At 36.2% G+C, this 15,890-nt stretch overlaps 1 protein-coding gene across 3 annotated transcripts in view; it reads right to left on the bottom strand.

Annotated features, from left to right (window-relative positions):
* The window catches only part of NOX4 (NADPH oxidase 4), a 165,916-nt gene extending 150,850 nt beyond the window's left edge, over positions 1 to 15,066 (bottom strand). For 2 of the 3 annotated variants that reach the window (XM_003780833.3, XM_003780834.2), the window contains exons 1-2: positions 15,010 to 15,066; positions 14,298 to 14,393 (exon numbers count right to left, since the gene is read on the bottom strand). In XM_003780833.3, the coding sequence (XP_003780881.1) occupies positions 14,298 to 14,393; positions 15,010 to 15,066 (153 nt within the window). Of the gene's footprint in view, positions 1 to 14,297; positions 14,394 to 14,439; positions 14,576 to 15,009 lie in introns of those variants that run through there. The other variant, XM_012801130.2, reaches the window with a different exon arrangement.
* Between the last annotated feature and the right edge of the window lie 824 nt (positions 15,067 to 15,890).

Here is a 15,890-nt window from a genome sequence, read left to right as displayed (position 1 = left end):
TAGTTAGTGCTAACATCATCCCTTTTTAAAATTCAGGATAATTTGGCTCGGCACCCATAGCTCAGTGGTTAGGGCACTGGCCACATACACAGGAGCTGGTAGGTTCGGCCTGCTAAACAACAATAACACCTACAACAAAAAAATAGCCAGGTGTTGTGATGGGCACCTGTAGTCCCAGCTACTTGGGAGGCTGAGGCAAGAGAATTGCTTAAGCCCAAGAGTTGGAGGTTGCTGTGAGCTGTAATGCCACGGTATTCTACCCAGGAGCAACATAGTGGGGCTCTGTGTCAAAATAAACAAATAAATAAATAAAATAAAACAAAATAATTCAGGAAAATAAATCTGAGATTTTGCTAAATAAAAGAAAAGGAAAATCCTGGATTTTATTACAATGTAAACAACTTTATTGTGCTCCATTTCCAAGAAAACCTAGTAGGCAAAGTATTTAAATTATAAAACCAATAAACTACCATATAACGTTTGTATTAGAACAGTGTCTTTTAGCTTCATCATGATGTTACTTGAAGCAATACGAAATTAGGGGTAATTTAAGTTTCTTTGTCTGGGAGAATGGGCAAATACAAGGTGGTAGATGGAAAGTATGGAATACCATGAGGCAGTTAGAAGTAATGAATCAAAGAAAAATACAGCCACATGGATAGACATTGAAAACATAACACCAGATGCGAAAAATAAGAACTGAATGAATCCTATGGCTCAATACCATTTTTGTAAATTAGAAGAAACATATACATAAAACATCAGTAAAATGATAAATAATCAGGGACATTTGCTATTATAAATAGGAGAATGGGACTGAAAAATGAAGAATGATTAAACAAATAAATTAATAAACAAATGAAGAAAGCAAAAAGAAGTGTTCCACAGACCCATGAAGATAATGCATCATGAACTGAAGTATAAGTGTATATTTAATTAAATATCCTTTATCTGACATCAAAAAAGATATTTTTAATCCTTTGTTTTCATAGAAAGAATTCACTGCTATTGTCCTATGAGTCCTCTTCATCTCAATCTATGAGCTACTTGACAGAAAGTTTTAAAAAGAACAAGAAATTTGGGGCTAATATTAGAAACCACTGCCAACTAAAAAGCAATTAACTGTAAGGTTAAATATTTTCAAAATTATAATAAAGAAAATAAACACTAAAAGATCATTTTCAAAATCTTTTCAAAACACTTCAGATTTCATACTTCACACTAAATTAAAAGATCATTTCCCTTAGTTGTTGGAAATTTTTACAGTCATTAGCAAACACTTAGAAATAGATCTTAGTATCAAACATTCTGAACTCCAAAAATATTTCCTGAAAAAAATGAGTCTTAGCATTGTCATATATTTATCTACTAAAATTTATAATTAGGGATAAGTGAATTAATACTTTTTGAGTGCCTTATATACATTTCGTCTTCATTTTACTTAATCCTTCCCTCCTTCTCCAAAAAATAAATAAATAAATAAATAATCCTTTAAGGAAAATTCTAAGTTAAACTTGTTAAACTAAACAGGTTAAACTAAGTTGTCATTTTTGTAACTCAATGTTCCACATGGCTCACTTATAATTCTTAATTTAAAATTAGAGGAAACTGAGCCTTTGAAGGTTTTAATATTTACTTAAAGGTACATTTGTTGAGAAATAAAGTCAATATTTCAACTTAGACTGATTTGCCCACAAAATCTATATTCTTTCCATGACATTGTACCACTCCCATTGATACTATTAATTTTCACAGGTGTTACCATATTTGATAATTGAGCTAATAGTCAACCCATGCTTAGGAAAAGGTGATCACAGATACCTGACTTTAACAAGAATCAGAATGAATGTCAAAAAGGACTTTAAAAAAATTAATTTTCACATATCTAAAACCTACAGGTTGAACAAAATGTTTAAGAGTGACCTACTTAAAACTTAAAACCAGTACTAAGATCAATTTTGTTCCAGCTAGCCAAAATTAAAGAAACCTTGAAGATACGTTCTGAGCTACCAAGCTAAACTCTTCCAAGATTTTCATTAGATATATTCATCTGCTCCCTTATTCTTAAATATACACACACACACCAAGTAGCCAAATGGTTAATTCAGTGATGGCTTCTAAAAAATTCAAGCCAATCTCCAATATTATTGAATGTAACAAATGTAACAGACAATACCCAACAGCAAATGCTATTTCTGAAGGGAAAAACATTCACATTGAAGCTCTACATTCTTGTGGTTTCATCTGAGTCATAGTTTCCCTGTTGAAGTCCTTTACTACAGATGACTGATGATGTTGGCTTGATTTGCCCTTTAGATATTCTGAGCTATGGAAAGAAGAAAAATGTGCTCTTCATCTTTTGTTTACATAACTTAACACACTTTACAAATGTAGTTGGGGGCTCATGCTTTCCAAGCCAAGAGAATTAACAAAGATCAGAGGCCCAAAGTAATATATCAAAAGTAACTTGGAAACCAGGAATGGAGGTTGTAGTGTGCTATGACATCATCATCACACCTGTGAATAGCCACTACAGGACTCCAGCATGGGCAACATAGCCAGACCTTATTTTTAATAATTAAGAAAGAAAAAGGAAAAAAAACAGAAAAAGAACATTGGTTAGCCAAAGAAAATCAGTGGAGTAAAAGCACCCCCATCATGAGTATTCTCAGTAGTTAGTTCTTACTTTCTTGTTCCACAACTCTCTCTCCTTAGGAGAACTTCCTGTACCTTGACATCTATATCCCCAGATATGGTGACTAGGGATTATACTCAGCACAAGATACTAAAAGAAAATGACATATGGAAAAGCATATTGGGGGAAAAGGAACTTAACAAAAAGAAATAAAATTATAGCACGCAGCAAAAAGAAACTAATCACTGATACTCCAGAGTCTTTCAGCGGACTAAGGATTCTATGATTACATTAAATGAGATGACTTACAATTTAAATTCAGCTATTTGAAAATCCAAATATAGTAAAAAGATATATTAGTCATAAAGGCATTTTGCATAGATCATTTCTTAAATACATCTTATTTTGAAGTGTCCTTTTTTTTTTTTTTCTTGAGACAGAGTCTCAAGCTATCGCCCTGAGTAGAGTGCTGTGGCGTGACAGCTCCCAGCAACCTCCAACTCTTGGGCTCAAGCAATTCTCTTGCCTCAGCCACCCAAATAGCTGGGCCTACAGGTTCCTACCACAACAGCTGGCTATTTTTCGGCTGCAGTTGTCATTGTTGTTTTAGCTGGCCTGGGCCTCAGTGTATGTGGCTGGCTCCCTACCCACTGAGCTTCTGACACCACCTGAAGTACCCATTTTTAAAAACAATCTCAGCTGTACAAAATGCTGTCCCTTTTGTTACATCTCTCATCTCTTCTTGCCTTAACTATATCAGACCTCTGAATGGCTTGATAGCTGTCTACAAACCTTTAACAATTTTTAAATTCATGAAAAATCATAAAGCACTCAATCTGTCCCACATAGAACGTGTGTTGGATTCATTTACCCATAGACGGGAGCTTAGGAGCTATTGTCAAATTCAACTTTCCAGTTTCTAAAAATGTATCCAAATTCTATTGATCAAACTCCATCTTTTCCTTAATTTATGTACTTTTTCTTTAGTTCCAGTGCCCCAACTGAAAATAACTTTTCACAAGACATTACTTTTTTATCAGATTGCTTGAGTTTTATTACATCACAGAGTTGCATTAAGATGTGACACTAGTCTCACTCTCCACTTTCATAATTTTCCCATCTCTCAATATACCTGAGGGATTGATTACAGGACATATACCAAAATCCGAGCATACTCACATCCTGCAGTCAGCCCAGAGGAACCCACTCTTATTAAAAAAGTAGAGCCTCCCTGTATGTGAATTTTGCAGCCCAGGAAGATTGTATTTTATCTGTCTGTAATAACAATCTTTCATGCCCAGAGTGTTTTAAGTCTATAAACTGTGTTCTTATCAAATAAGTTATAATCTTCAGCCCAGAATTCTGAGATGAGTAAGATATTCTCATCATGTTTTCTCAGGGTACAAAACAGTAAGGAGGATTACTGCATGAGCTGTGAGAATGAGAGTAGAGGAAGGAAAGAAGACTGACTGACTCTGTTAGAGCTCCTATTATGTAATGGAATTCATGATAGCCACTCTAATCAGTGAAGAAATTACTTACAAATTCTGGTCTTGAGCTTTCTCTTATGAATAGAACCTACCTGTAGGATAGTGAGGATTTGGACAAACAAAGAACATATCAGGAACTTAGTACAATGTCAGGTCCAACGCAATTTGGCTCTAGCTGCTGTTATATTTATTATTTATTTTAATTTCCTTTAAGATTCACAATAATCTCATAACATAGGCAATATTTCCCTTGTTTACCGATTGGAAACTCCAAGCTTCAGTGAAGAATAATAAAAAGTATTAAATAGCACTTTTTTGAATGAAAAGTTTTCTTCCACAAACTAAAATTCGGCCCAACAATCATCGCCAAAGCTTTGTGCCAATGAAAAATAGCAGGCTAACTGCCTCTCTCCAGAAGGATCAGGGAGCAGCCAGCGGTCAACCAAAGAACTGAAAGCAGAATGTTCCAACTAACCAAAAAACATAGAACTTTATCATCAAATAGCTATTTATTGAGCACCACTGTGAGCACTGTAATAATGTAACAAAAGGTAACTTTTCCTAAATACCATTTGCTACATGATTGGCAAACTCCTTCCATCTTTATGTATCTCTGAATTCCTTTTAATATTTATGCCTATAAACATAAATAATAAATAATATTACCATTTAGCACCATTCATAGTATTATTATTTATAGTAATAGTTACCATTTGCCATCTCAAGCACCTATGTACTAAGCATTAAACATTTCACCTGCATTTTCCAGGTTTCCACAACTTTTAGGTTACACAAAGATTTATGCCCCATTTTACAGATAAGTTAAACTTAGGCTCAGATAAGTAGCTTGCTAAAGTCATAAAGGGAAGAAATACCTATCCACAATTCAAACTCATATCCATATGCCTCTAACGCCCATGATCTTTTCCATAAAAAAATTTATATTTTTTTCTCTCCTGAATTATCTAGGCAATTTCAAAATCAGCTTTATAATATACACAATACTTGGCGTGGACACAAAGAACACTGACCAGGAGTAAGAAGAGCTACCATCCACATTCAGCTTTGCACTGAATCCATAAAGAAAGCATTTAAGTTCAAAGTAAAGTAAATGGACTAGAACATTCCACAGTTCTATAGCATCCTCTCCCCCCAGGTTGAGTGTTGCTTAGAAGGAAGTACCTGCAATTACTATGATGATGAATCCCACTATTACTACTATTATTAACCTCCGCAGTGAGCACTAATCGTTTCCTCAACATTCACATGCTCCTGCTCTGGAAGTCAATTCCCTGATGTCATACTCATCATGTAAGATCTAAACAATCAAAATGAAATAATGATACTACACCTCATGAGTGTTAATTTATGTGATTTTCTTCTTTGGAGCTATGGAGGGAGTAAAGGGATATTTAAGATCAATGTTCAAAATAGTTGTAGATGGGGCTAAATCTCATCAAATCACTTTCTCAAATAGGCCAGGATTAGGCCCTTCTGGAATGCTAGTGCTCAGCTAGGCTTCTGGAATTAAAGAGAAAGAAACTATATTAATCTCCAGTTAATGCCACAAAACTCATGTTTGGCTTCCAGAGGAAGACTGATAAAGCTGGTGTGTGTTATAGGCTAAATTTCGTTCTGCTAAAATTCATTTTTAAGTCCTTACGTGCAGGACCTCAAAATAGGACTAGATTTAGAAACAGAGCCTTCAAAGAGGTAATTAAGGCTAAATGAGATAACTGGGGTGGGCCTTAATCCAAGATGGCTCATGTCCTGCGAAGAAGAGGAGATCAGGACACAAACACACACAGGAAAGATGGTGGGAAGACCCTGGGAGAAGGCTGCCATCTACAATGCAAGGCTTCTCAGAAAATAATCAACTCTACTGACCTTGATCTTGGGACTTCCAGCTTCTAGAACTGTGAAGAAACAAATTTCTTTTTTATTTTTTTCCTTATGCTGCCTTGTCTAAGAAAAAATTTCTGTTGTTTAAGCATCCCTAGCAAATTCATATTGTAGGTATTAGTTAAGATAATCCTCACATTTAAGAATAATCCAAATAATCACTTATACTTCTGATCAAGTAATTATTAACAAATGCAAAAACACACTAATAAACACACAAACACACATACAGTCCTACAGAAAAATGAGTAAGAATCTTAGATAATAGTAGAGAATTCTGGGTTTTAACAGTATCTGTCTCAGAACGTCACCTGGTAAAGCAGAGTGAGTGAAACACAATCTTTCATGTCAGACAAATGTGAGCTGAAACTGGACTTTTTCACTTGGTAACTGTGTGACCTGGGGAAAGTCACCTAGGTTAGTTACCTAACCACTTAGAATCTCAGTTCTCAATTCTGTAAAAAGGGGTAATTCCTATCTTCCACAGTTATTATAAGGAATCAATTAAATATAAGGATTAAATGAGATGGTAAAATAAATGGCCAACATACATGTCTGGCACATTATACTTGAATAAGTGCTAACAGCTGCTATCAGGCTGAACCATTTAAAATGTCTGATAACGACTCGGTGCCCACAGCATAGTGGTTATAGTGCCAGCCACATATACTAGGTTGGCAGGTTCGAACCTGCCTGGGCCAACTAAACAACAATGATGACTGCAACAAAAAAATAACCAGTGTTGTGGCTGGAACCTGAAGTCCCACTACTTGGGAGGCTGAAGCAAGAGGATCACTTAAGCCCAAGAGTTTGAGGTTGCTGTGAGCTGTGACACCACAGCAGTCTACCGAGGGCAACATAATGAAACTCTATCTCAAAAAAATAAATAAAAAAAAAATAAAAAGTCTGATATTGGACTATTTTTGCTCCAACAAAATGTCAATTCCATCTGATTCAACCTAATATTAATGTTGCCCCAAGGCAGAAGAGTAAAATGGTTCAGAATACAAAATTCTTTCAGTGGGTGAATAGATGAAGAAACTGTATTATATACTACATATACACAATGGAATACTTACTATTCAGCCTTAAAAAGAAGAAAACCCTGCCATTTGTGACAACATGAATAAACTTCGAGGACACCAAGGTAAGTAACACAATAAGCCAGGCACAGAAAGACAAATACTCCACGACCTCCCTTAAACATGGAATCTAAAAAAGAATCTAACTGCATTTATAGAAGTAGAGAGTAGATCAGTTAATAGGGCTGGCAAGGGTTATCTACTGTATAACCCAGTGACCACAGTCATTAATAATAATAGCACATTGCATTCTTGAAAACTGCTAAAAGAGTAGATTTTAAGAATTTTCAGTACCAAAATTAATGAATGTGTAAGGTAAGTCATATGTAGTTAGCTCAATTTAGCCATCTCATACTATGTATACATATTTCAAAACATCATGTTATACCCACTAAATATATACAATTTGTTTCTATCTATTAAAATGTTTTACAAGTAATAATTGAATACTAGTTCTGGAACCAAGACCACAGGATTGGAGTCCCACATCTATCACCAACCTGTTATGAAACCTCTCTAATTCAGTTTCTCAGCTGCAAAGCAAAAAATTGAAAACACCTACTACTACAGGATGGATAAGAAGATTAAATAAATTAATCAATGCAAAGCCTCAGCCCTAACTGAATGTAAACAGTCATTGATATTATTAATATAATTCATAACAAAACAAAAGAAGTCAACTTGAAAACCTCTAAGATTTATTCTAATTTATAATTATATGCTGTTTGGGTGGTATGGATAAAAGACATTTATGCAGTGGGCAGTTAGCTGTATATAACAAAGAAGTTAAATGTTGAGCTCTAGAATTCTGATAAATACTGTGGAATCAGAAATAGTTTAAATAAAAATAAGGCTCATAATCCCTAACAATTTACTTAAGACAAGTCTAGAACAACTATAATACTACAAATATATTTTGTCTTCAGGGTAAATCATTAATTTTTCTTAACTTCTTAAATTACTAGACATTTAAAATATTCTTTCACATAAAATGTGAAGCTAGCAGGCCAAACAGTGTGGAATTTGATGTGTTTTTGCATATATTCATACAGATATTCATTACCACAGGCTAAATATTGGAGTCAGAGAATCAAAAGGCCAAATAATGACCAAGCCACTAATTTAGTGGGTTATAGAAGGCAAATCACTTCAATCTCATTTTTCTTTTAGACTTAGAAGGGAACTTTGAAATTTTAGATAACTTTGATTTCATTAAATAAACTTTCTCATTTTCCAAAAGAAATGGAATAAACAATATGATGCTTTTTTATCACAGTAACATAACCCATTTCACTTGTCAATAAACTGGAAGAAAATTGTTTTTCAAAAAGCAGAATAAGAATAAAAGCAAACAGGCTCGGCGCCTGTGGCTCAAGCAGCTAAGGAGCAGCCATATACACCTGAGATGGCGGGTTCAAATCCAGCCCCGGCCCACCAAACAACAATGATGGCTGCAACCAAAAAAAAATAGCCAGGTGTTATGGTGGGCGCCTGTGGTCCCAGTTGCTTGGGAGGCGGAGGCAGGAGACTTGCTTGAGCCCAGGAGTTGGAGATTGCTGTGAGCTGTGATGCCATAGCACTCCACCAAGAACGACAGCTCGAGGCTCTGTCTCAAAAAAAAAAAAAAAAAGAATAAAAGCAAACAAAGAAAAAATAACACTTAGCTAAAATATAACCTCCTGAATGGAAACACAAATGCTAGTGACTTTCATATCATGTGTAATTATTTAATTTAAAAAAGTTAATGATCAAGTTTCTTCTGAAATTGATAGGAAGCATATATTCCTTCTCAGCAGAATCGAAGCTTCCCAAGTCAGCTGTGAAACCAACATTGATTTAAAATTCCTACATCCATTAATCCATAGACTCTAATCTCTGATCTTAAGAAATTCATGTGACTTCAGATTTCTGTCTCAGTAAAATTTTATGATGTAACTTTTAAACTCTTGAGAGGGCGAATTAGTTTAATGTTTCTAAAGAGTAATGATTAACCAAAAAAAGATCATCCTGTGTTTCACTAGAAAAGTTAGGAAGAACCTGAACTCACAAACTTTCTTTCAGATAACACAGTACCTCAAAAAGAGTTAAAGAAAAAAAAAAAGAAAACATGACCATTCAGCAGATTTAAGACAATATTTGTGAGGAAAAGAAAAAAATTCTCATCATGACAATACGAGAATAACTAAGTTGAAATTGAATAGTCTATACATGAATGTTAGAGGGGGAAAAAGACATAAAACCAGAAAACATTAAATCTGGTACCATAAAATACATTCTCTTCTCAAGTTAAAATGTTTGTATCAATTAAATGATATTCTTTCATGATCAAAATGTCAAAAATATAATTCAAAAGTGGGGAAAATTAATACGAAGGTGTCTCAAGATAGCATTTTGAGTTAAACTGCCCCAACACCAAGAAAAATACAAAAAAAAAAAAGCCCCAAAACTAAATTTTTCTAGATTGGTTACACCTTAATACTTTTTATTGAAATGTAAGCAACTGTATTTTCCATTCTTTGAAAATTAATAAATCAAAATATTTTTCATCTTAAATTATCAATGAAGTCCTTTATTTAAAAAGCTACTACGGGAGGGTGGAGGAGGTAATTATTTGGTTTGTTTGTTTATTTGTTTGTTTTCCTGTTTGGGTGTTTATTTGGGCTTCTCTCAAAAAACATTTTTTTCCCTCTCAGCTAATTTTCAGATTCCAAAGCTCACAACATGTTAAATTAAACATCTTCTAGGAAGTGCACAGTCTGATTAGCACATTAACTCAGGCATAAACCAGCCGTGACCACTGCCTTCCAGTCTGGATGAGATCAGTCTGGAAAAGATAATGATGAAAAACCTACTGAAATATATTGATCCCAACATTATTTTATCCTCCAGCACTTAAGATCTTGAATTCTTATGTAATTTTTTAAACCTTAATTTTAGCCTTTATGTCCCAGAAATTCGGATATTCTAGTTCTGAGAATGAAATAATTTTATCTTCATTCTCAAAGGCTCCCACCTCCAAAAACTCAAAAGATGAGGCAGAATTCAGAGAGACTGTTATAGTTCCATGCCAATAATTTCAGTCCACGATTTCCCAGTCAGTCCTTTCTGGTGAAGGAGGAGTGATATCCTGCTGTCTTTTTTACTGGTTGGTTGGTTGGTTGGCTGGCTGGCTACTTGTTCCCTTTAAAACAAAATGATATGTACATATGGCTATGAAGGTAGGAATAGCTTCCCCACAGTCAATACTTGAACTCTCCAAAATGACAGCCACTAGCTACACCTGGGTATTGCGTATATGAAATGACGTCTAGAGTCACTTAAGAAAGAAATTTCTAGGTTTATTAATCTTATTAATTCAAATTTAAATTTCAAAGTTGACACTTACTTGTGTTACTGGGAAATCTTCCATGTTTGAAGCAACTTGGATATGTAAATCTCTTTTGTTCATCTATAAATTTTATGAAATCTAAACACAGATCAAGTATTTTTGATAAAAATTTAGTTGCTGAGTTGTATAAAATACATACTATATTTCAAAGAATTAGTAATAAAGATAATGTACAATATGTATATCTCATTAATAAATTTTAAATTCTAACTACATGTCAAAATTATACACTTTGGATATATTTGGGTTAAATATATTATTAAAATTAATGCCACTGGCCTCTTTTTACTTTTTTAATGTTCTACTGGAAAACTTTAAATTTTAAAACATATATGACTTGCATTATATTTCTGCTGGACAATCAAAAGTTAATACTAAGCAATGGTATAAGTATCTGAGATGGGCCAGTAAAGTCATTTGTAGAAGCCATGTGGTATGAGGACAAGACAAAGAGGCTAGACAGGACTGCATCCAAACCCTAGCTATGATCGTTCAAAGATTCTCAGGCTATATTTTCTTGTTTTCTTGTATGTAAAGGGAGAATAGTTGCCTACTTTAAACAAAATGTTTTTTAAATACCTGACATATCATAGGTATAAATAAACAGTTGAACAAAGAGTTGTTCTTCAATAGAAAAAAGGTTTCAAGCAATTACTATGAATTAACTGCTTCTGATTTGTGTCTTCTTACAAATTGGCCATAATCTGTGGACATCCTGCACAACCTTGTTATTACCTTACATTTTATAGATCAGCGGTTCTCAACCTGTGGGTTTCGACCCACAGGAACTCTATTAAAGGGCCACAGCATTAGGAAGGTTGAAAACCACTGTTATAGATGAATGACGGTAATACTCAATGCTGTAATCAAACTATTCAGCAAATGAAAGTATTGTTTCTATCTGCATTTTAAATGGTATAATGAAATGCATTTCTAGTAAGATCATCATGATTTTTATACACCAAAATTCACCTAAGAGACTTACAATGTCAGAATATTTATGTCCTCTTCAATATTTCTGCATACCTATCATGGTGGGACTTAGTATTCGATAAGTTCTAAGACAAACTGCTCCAAAGCACTGAGTTAATAAAATACAGCTTTAAAGATGTAAAATATGGGCACTTATAATATTTATTTAAAAATTAATTCTGTCTCATTGTTATACTCTATTTTCTCTGTAATTTGATAAGTGCCTGCTAATTGTTATTCTATAAAACAATACCACAATCATCATAAGATTAGAAAACATAAACCTAGGACAAATAAAATTAAACATTGCTTCATAAAGTAAATGGTAAAACTATACAAGGAGTTGCTTTTTTGCTAAAAAGGAAAATACAAGCTGGAACTACTATATATTCCTAAATGGTTTAGATAAATTAATGACTAATAAAATTCCTAATGGGAAACTACAGGAAGCAAGAAGTTTGGAAGTCACATTTCATCTTTCAGCATGATGCCAAGATTTTTTTTTCCAGAATGACTCTTGGCAAAATGCTGAATAATGACTAGATGAATTAAAAATTAACTCACTGTAATTATTATTATGTTTCCCTGTAATCTAATGGATAATAATCTCTCTCCTTTTCTTTAATCTGCCTCTTGGCCTCTTTGCTCCTCCTCTTCCATTGGGTCCCTGTATAATTTTTTTCTTCATTGGTTTGATCAATATTTATTGAGACTCTATTATGTGCCAGCAGTCATTGAACTTCACTGGTCTGTTATATCATTCAATCAAAATACTGAAGCTGGTGATAGGTTGAACATGTGTCTAAATATTTTTCAAATTTGTTGGGTTATATGTGTGTGTAATCTTATCACCAAAATAAACATTAAGTTCAGTTACACAGCATCCAATTTCATAAAAATTAAGATGTTAGTGTCAACATAATTTTTTTAATAAAATGTCATTTTCACTTATACAGTGTCACAGAGCTAAAATTCAAAGGTCAGTTATGATTTTCCAAGTTATTGCAATAAATTTCCAAACCTTAGATTTTATGTTAACACAAATACCTCCTTTTCCAGAGCACATTTTACCACTACAACTCTCAAGAGTTTTCTCCAAGAGTTTCATCAAGTTATGCAATAGATCCAAGTTTCCACTGAAAAACCTCTTGTTCATTAATTCACACCTCTGAGTAAATTTTTAGGAAACAAAATAAAAATGACTTCAGTTGATCTTGTGTGTTTATTAGAGAAAAATTTTTCTTAACTCATTCTTTGAATCATAGTTAATTACTTGTTGGTTTTTCCTTAAGGACTAGAAGTCAAGTAGGAAGTCTCACTCTTTGTGTGCCCATTTGAAAAACACAGGTTTCAAAACAGTATCTGGATGGTTGGACAGATTAAAAATAAAAAAGAAAGAAATGTTCATATTAAGAGTTACCAATAAAACGAGGTTAGTCTTTGAGACTATTTTCCTCAACTCACTGACTAAAACATATCAGGCATTAAGTTTCTAAAATGTCAATTATGTGACCAAGAGATTATGAAAAATAGTACTGTCAGTTCAGCACCTGTACCACAGTGGTTATGACGCTGGCCACATACACTGAGGGTAGCAGGTTCAAACCCGGCCTGGGCTAGCTAAACAACAATGACAACTGCAACAAAAAATAGCCATGCATTGTGGTGGACGCCTGTACTCCAAGCCACTTGGGAGGCTGAGGCAAGAGAATCACCTAAGCCCAAGAGTTTGAGGTTGCTGTGAGCTGTGATGCCATGGCACCCTACTGAGGTTGACATAGTTAGACTCTGTCTCCAAATTAAAAAAAAAAAGAAAGAAAAATAGTACTACACTGTAAAAATAAAATATACTTTAATCCAGCCACAATTTAATGCAGGCCTACTCTGTGCCAGTCACTGCTCTACACTCTGAGGTCTAAAGATAAACAAGTGCTATACATGTAAAGAGTGAAAGGGAGGGCATATCCCAATGAATTTTTCTGAATTAATCATAATTTTTTAAAAGTCACTAAACTATGACAATAAATGGATCTCCTCCTTAAAATGTGTTCTCTTCCTCAATAAGAAAGGATGATAAACTTGCTTTTTGAGGCGCACTAGGTTTTGCAGTGTTTTATACTTTTTGTTTGCTGCTTAGAAATGCAATCTCCTTATATAAAGATGCCCTCAAGATACTTCCTTCTTGCGAAGGAGTCAAGTAGAAAGAGGGTGCACAGGAAGAATGAGAACAGAGTCATCACAGAATAGAGAGATGAAAAATATCAACATGAAGTAAATCAGAACAAAGTTTTGCATGGTACCATTCTTACATTAGACTAGAACAGTGGAACCATAATCAACCACTAATGCCAGGCCGGAGGCTGAAAACTGCCCCAAAATGAATAATCCCATTAGACACACATTTTATATGCGTTGTCTGTAAAAGCAAGCTGTGCAGAAATCCTCCGGATAAGCTCATGATCAGGGTAAAAGTCCTGATAAGTGAAAACTAAAAGCCTGTCACTGGTTGGTCGTCCTGGTGAAGCAGAGCATTCCAAGCACTTTGCAGCTGGCAATAAGTAGCAACTTTTTTTTAAGGCACTTATAGTCTGACAGGTTGATTCATTTTACTTTAGTAGGTATTACCTTTGGTTCTTAAGAGAGTCAGTATTTTTAACCTGGACGACTGTAAATAATAAATTTTTTAAAATGTGCCCATGTTAGAGAACAATAACAGTTTCTAAAGCGAACAACAGATGTTTCTTTAATGAACGGAAGAAGTGACCAAGCCCTGTAGCAATGACTGCCAGGACTAAACCCATCCACCAGATCACCCAAGTTCCACTTACCCCCAACATCTGGTGGAGGTAGTGGTATTCTGGCCCTTGGTTATACAGCAAGAAGGTTTTCCAGAAAAGTAGGACATTCAGGGTAAGCCAAACGAGCTAAACCAATCAGAGAGAAGAAACAAAAATTGAAAACAACCATTACCTGATGAATTGAAAACACAAGTAAATTCCCTTGATACAGTGCTTACAATGGAACTTGAATTAGTAACTGCATAAAGCATTTTCAATTAGCCCGTAAGCTGAAAACCATTCAGAGGAAAACAAATCTGACTTTACCCAGACCCTTCACCTGAGACTTCAGGTTACAAATAGGTCTCCTAATTGATCTCAGATATCCCTTACAGCATAAAATGTGATTAAGAAATTAATGACATCACCATATCCCAAGCAAACAAAGGCAATTTGGGAAAAGAGCAAAGGAGGAGAAAAAAAAAGGAAAAAGGTTAAGAAAAAGTTCTGTTCACGCAAAGTGAACTTCTCTTCCTCCACATCTATTCTTCCATCAGTGTGTAGGAAAATTTCCAAGCCTTGGGGGGAGTGGGAGTAGGGAATAATAATTATCGTCTCCAGCGTAAAGTTTTGTTAGTTGAGAACGTTCACATTAAGAGAGAAAACTTCCACTTCCAGGTTCCCACCCGCGCAAGCTCGCAGAATGAATCAAAAGCACTGCGGCAGAGACAAAACCCGCGGGGAGCCGAGCCCGCCATCCTACCAGGCAGAGGTGTTTAACCCCTTCGTTGGCGAGCCAGCTCCTCCAGGACACAGCCATGTCGCCGGCCGGCTCGGAAAGGAGCGGGCAGCGGCCGGGGCAGCGGTTACAGTGGTGCAGCTGCGGGGGGGCGGGAGGCCAGATGGGGACAGAGGGTCAAAGACTGAGCGGCAGCCCGCGGCCCGGCGCGGAGCCAGCCCCGGGAGGTCTGCGCCCGGGATCCGGGTCTTCCGGACGCCCCGACTCCGACCCGCGCAGCGGCCGCTCTGCCCACCGCGCCGCTCCGGCCCCGCGCTGCCGGCGCGCTCTGCCGCCCGGGCTGCCCCGGTCCGCGCCGCCGCGCCGGCCCCTTTGTCTGGTCCAGCCTGTTGTGGCTGCTGCTGTTCAGGATGTCCCGGGTGGGAAGCCGGAGACGACTCGGCAGTCTCGAGCCCCGCCTGCCCGGCTCCGAAATGCCGACAAACACGTGAAGAATGAGACCACAGCTGGGACCCGCGCCGCCCCCTCGCACACGCGCGCGCGCACACACGCACGCAGACACACTCCGGATTCCTTGGGGCTGTTTTCCGCAAAAAAAAGTTCAACTCAAAGAGCCTTGGCAATGAAATTTGATCCGGAAATAGTCTTTTGTGTACACGCGTCCCCCGTCTCCCGCCCATCCTCAGCAACTTCTCACACTTTCCAACACGAGTCTCCTCCAACCCCTCACCTAAAGCTTCCCACTACCTCCTCCTTCCTTACCCTCTTCCCCACCCCATCCCAAATTGATGTAAAGATTTTAAGAGAATGCTAAATAAAAAGTGTCCCAGGGGTTAATGGTTAAAGCTGACGTAATTCTCAGGGGCTTCAGGAAAGCTCAGACTCACTCTGTTTAGGAATTCTCC

This window comes from Otolemur garnettii, unplaced genomic scaffold (genome assembly GCF_000181295.1).
Source record: "Otolemur garnettii isolate 467f Iridium unplaced genomic scaffold, OtoGar3 scaffold00001, whole genome shotgun sequence".
Taxonomy (NCBI): domain Eukaryota; kingdom Metazoa; phylum Chordata; class Mammalia; order Primates; family Galagidae; genus Otolemur; species Otolemur garnettii.
This window is presented reverse-complemented; position numbering and strand designations above follow the sequence as displayed.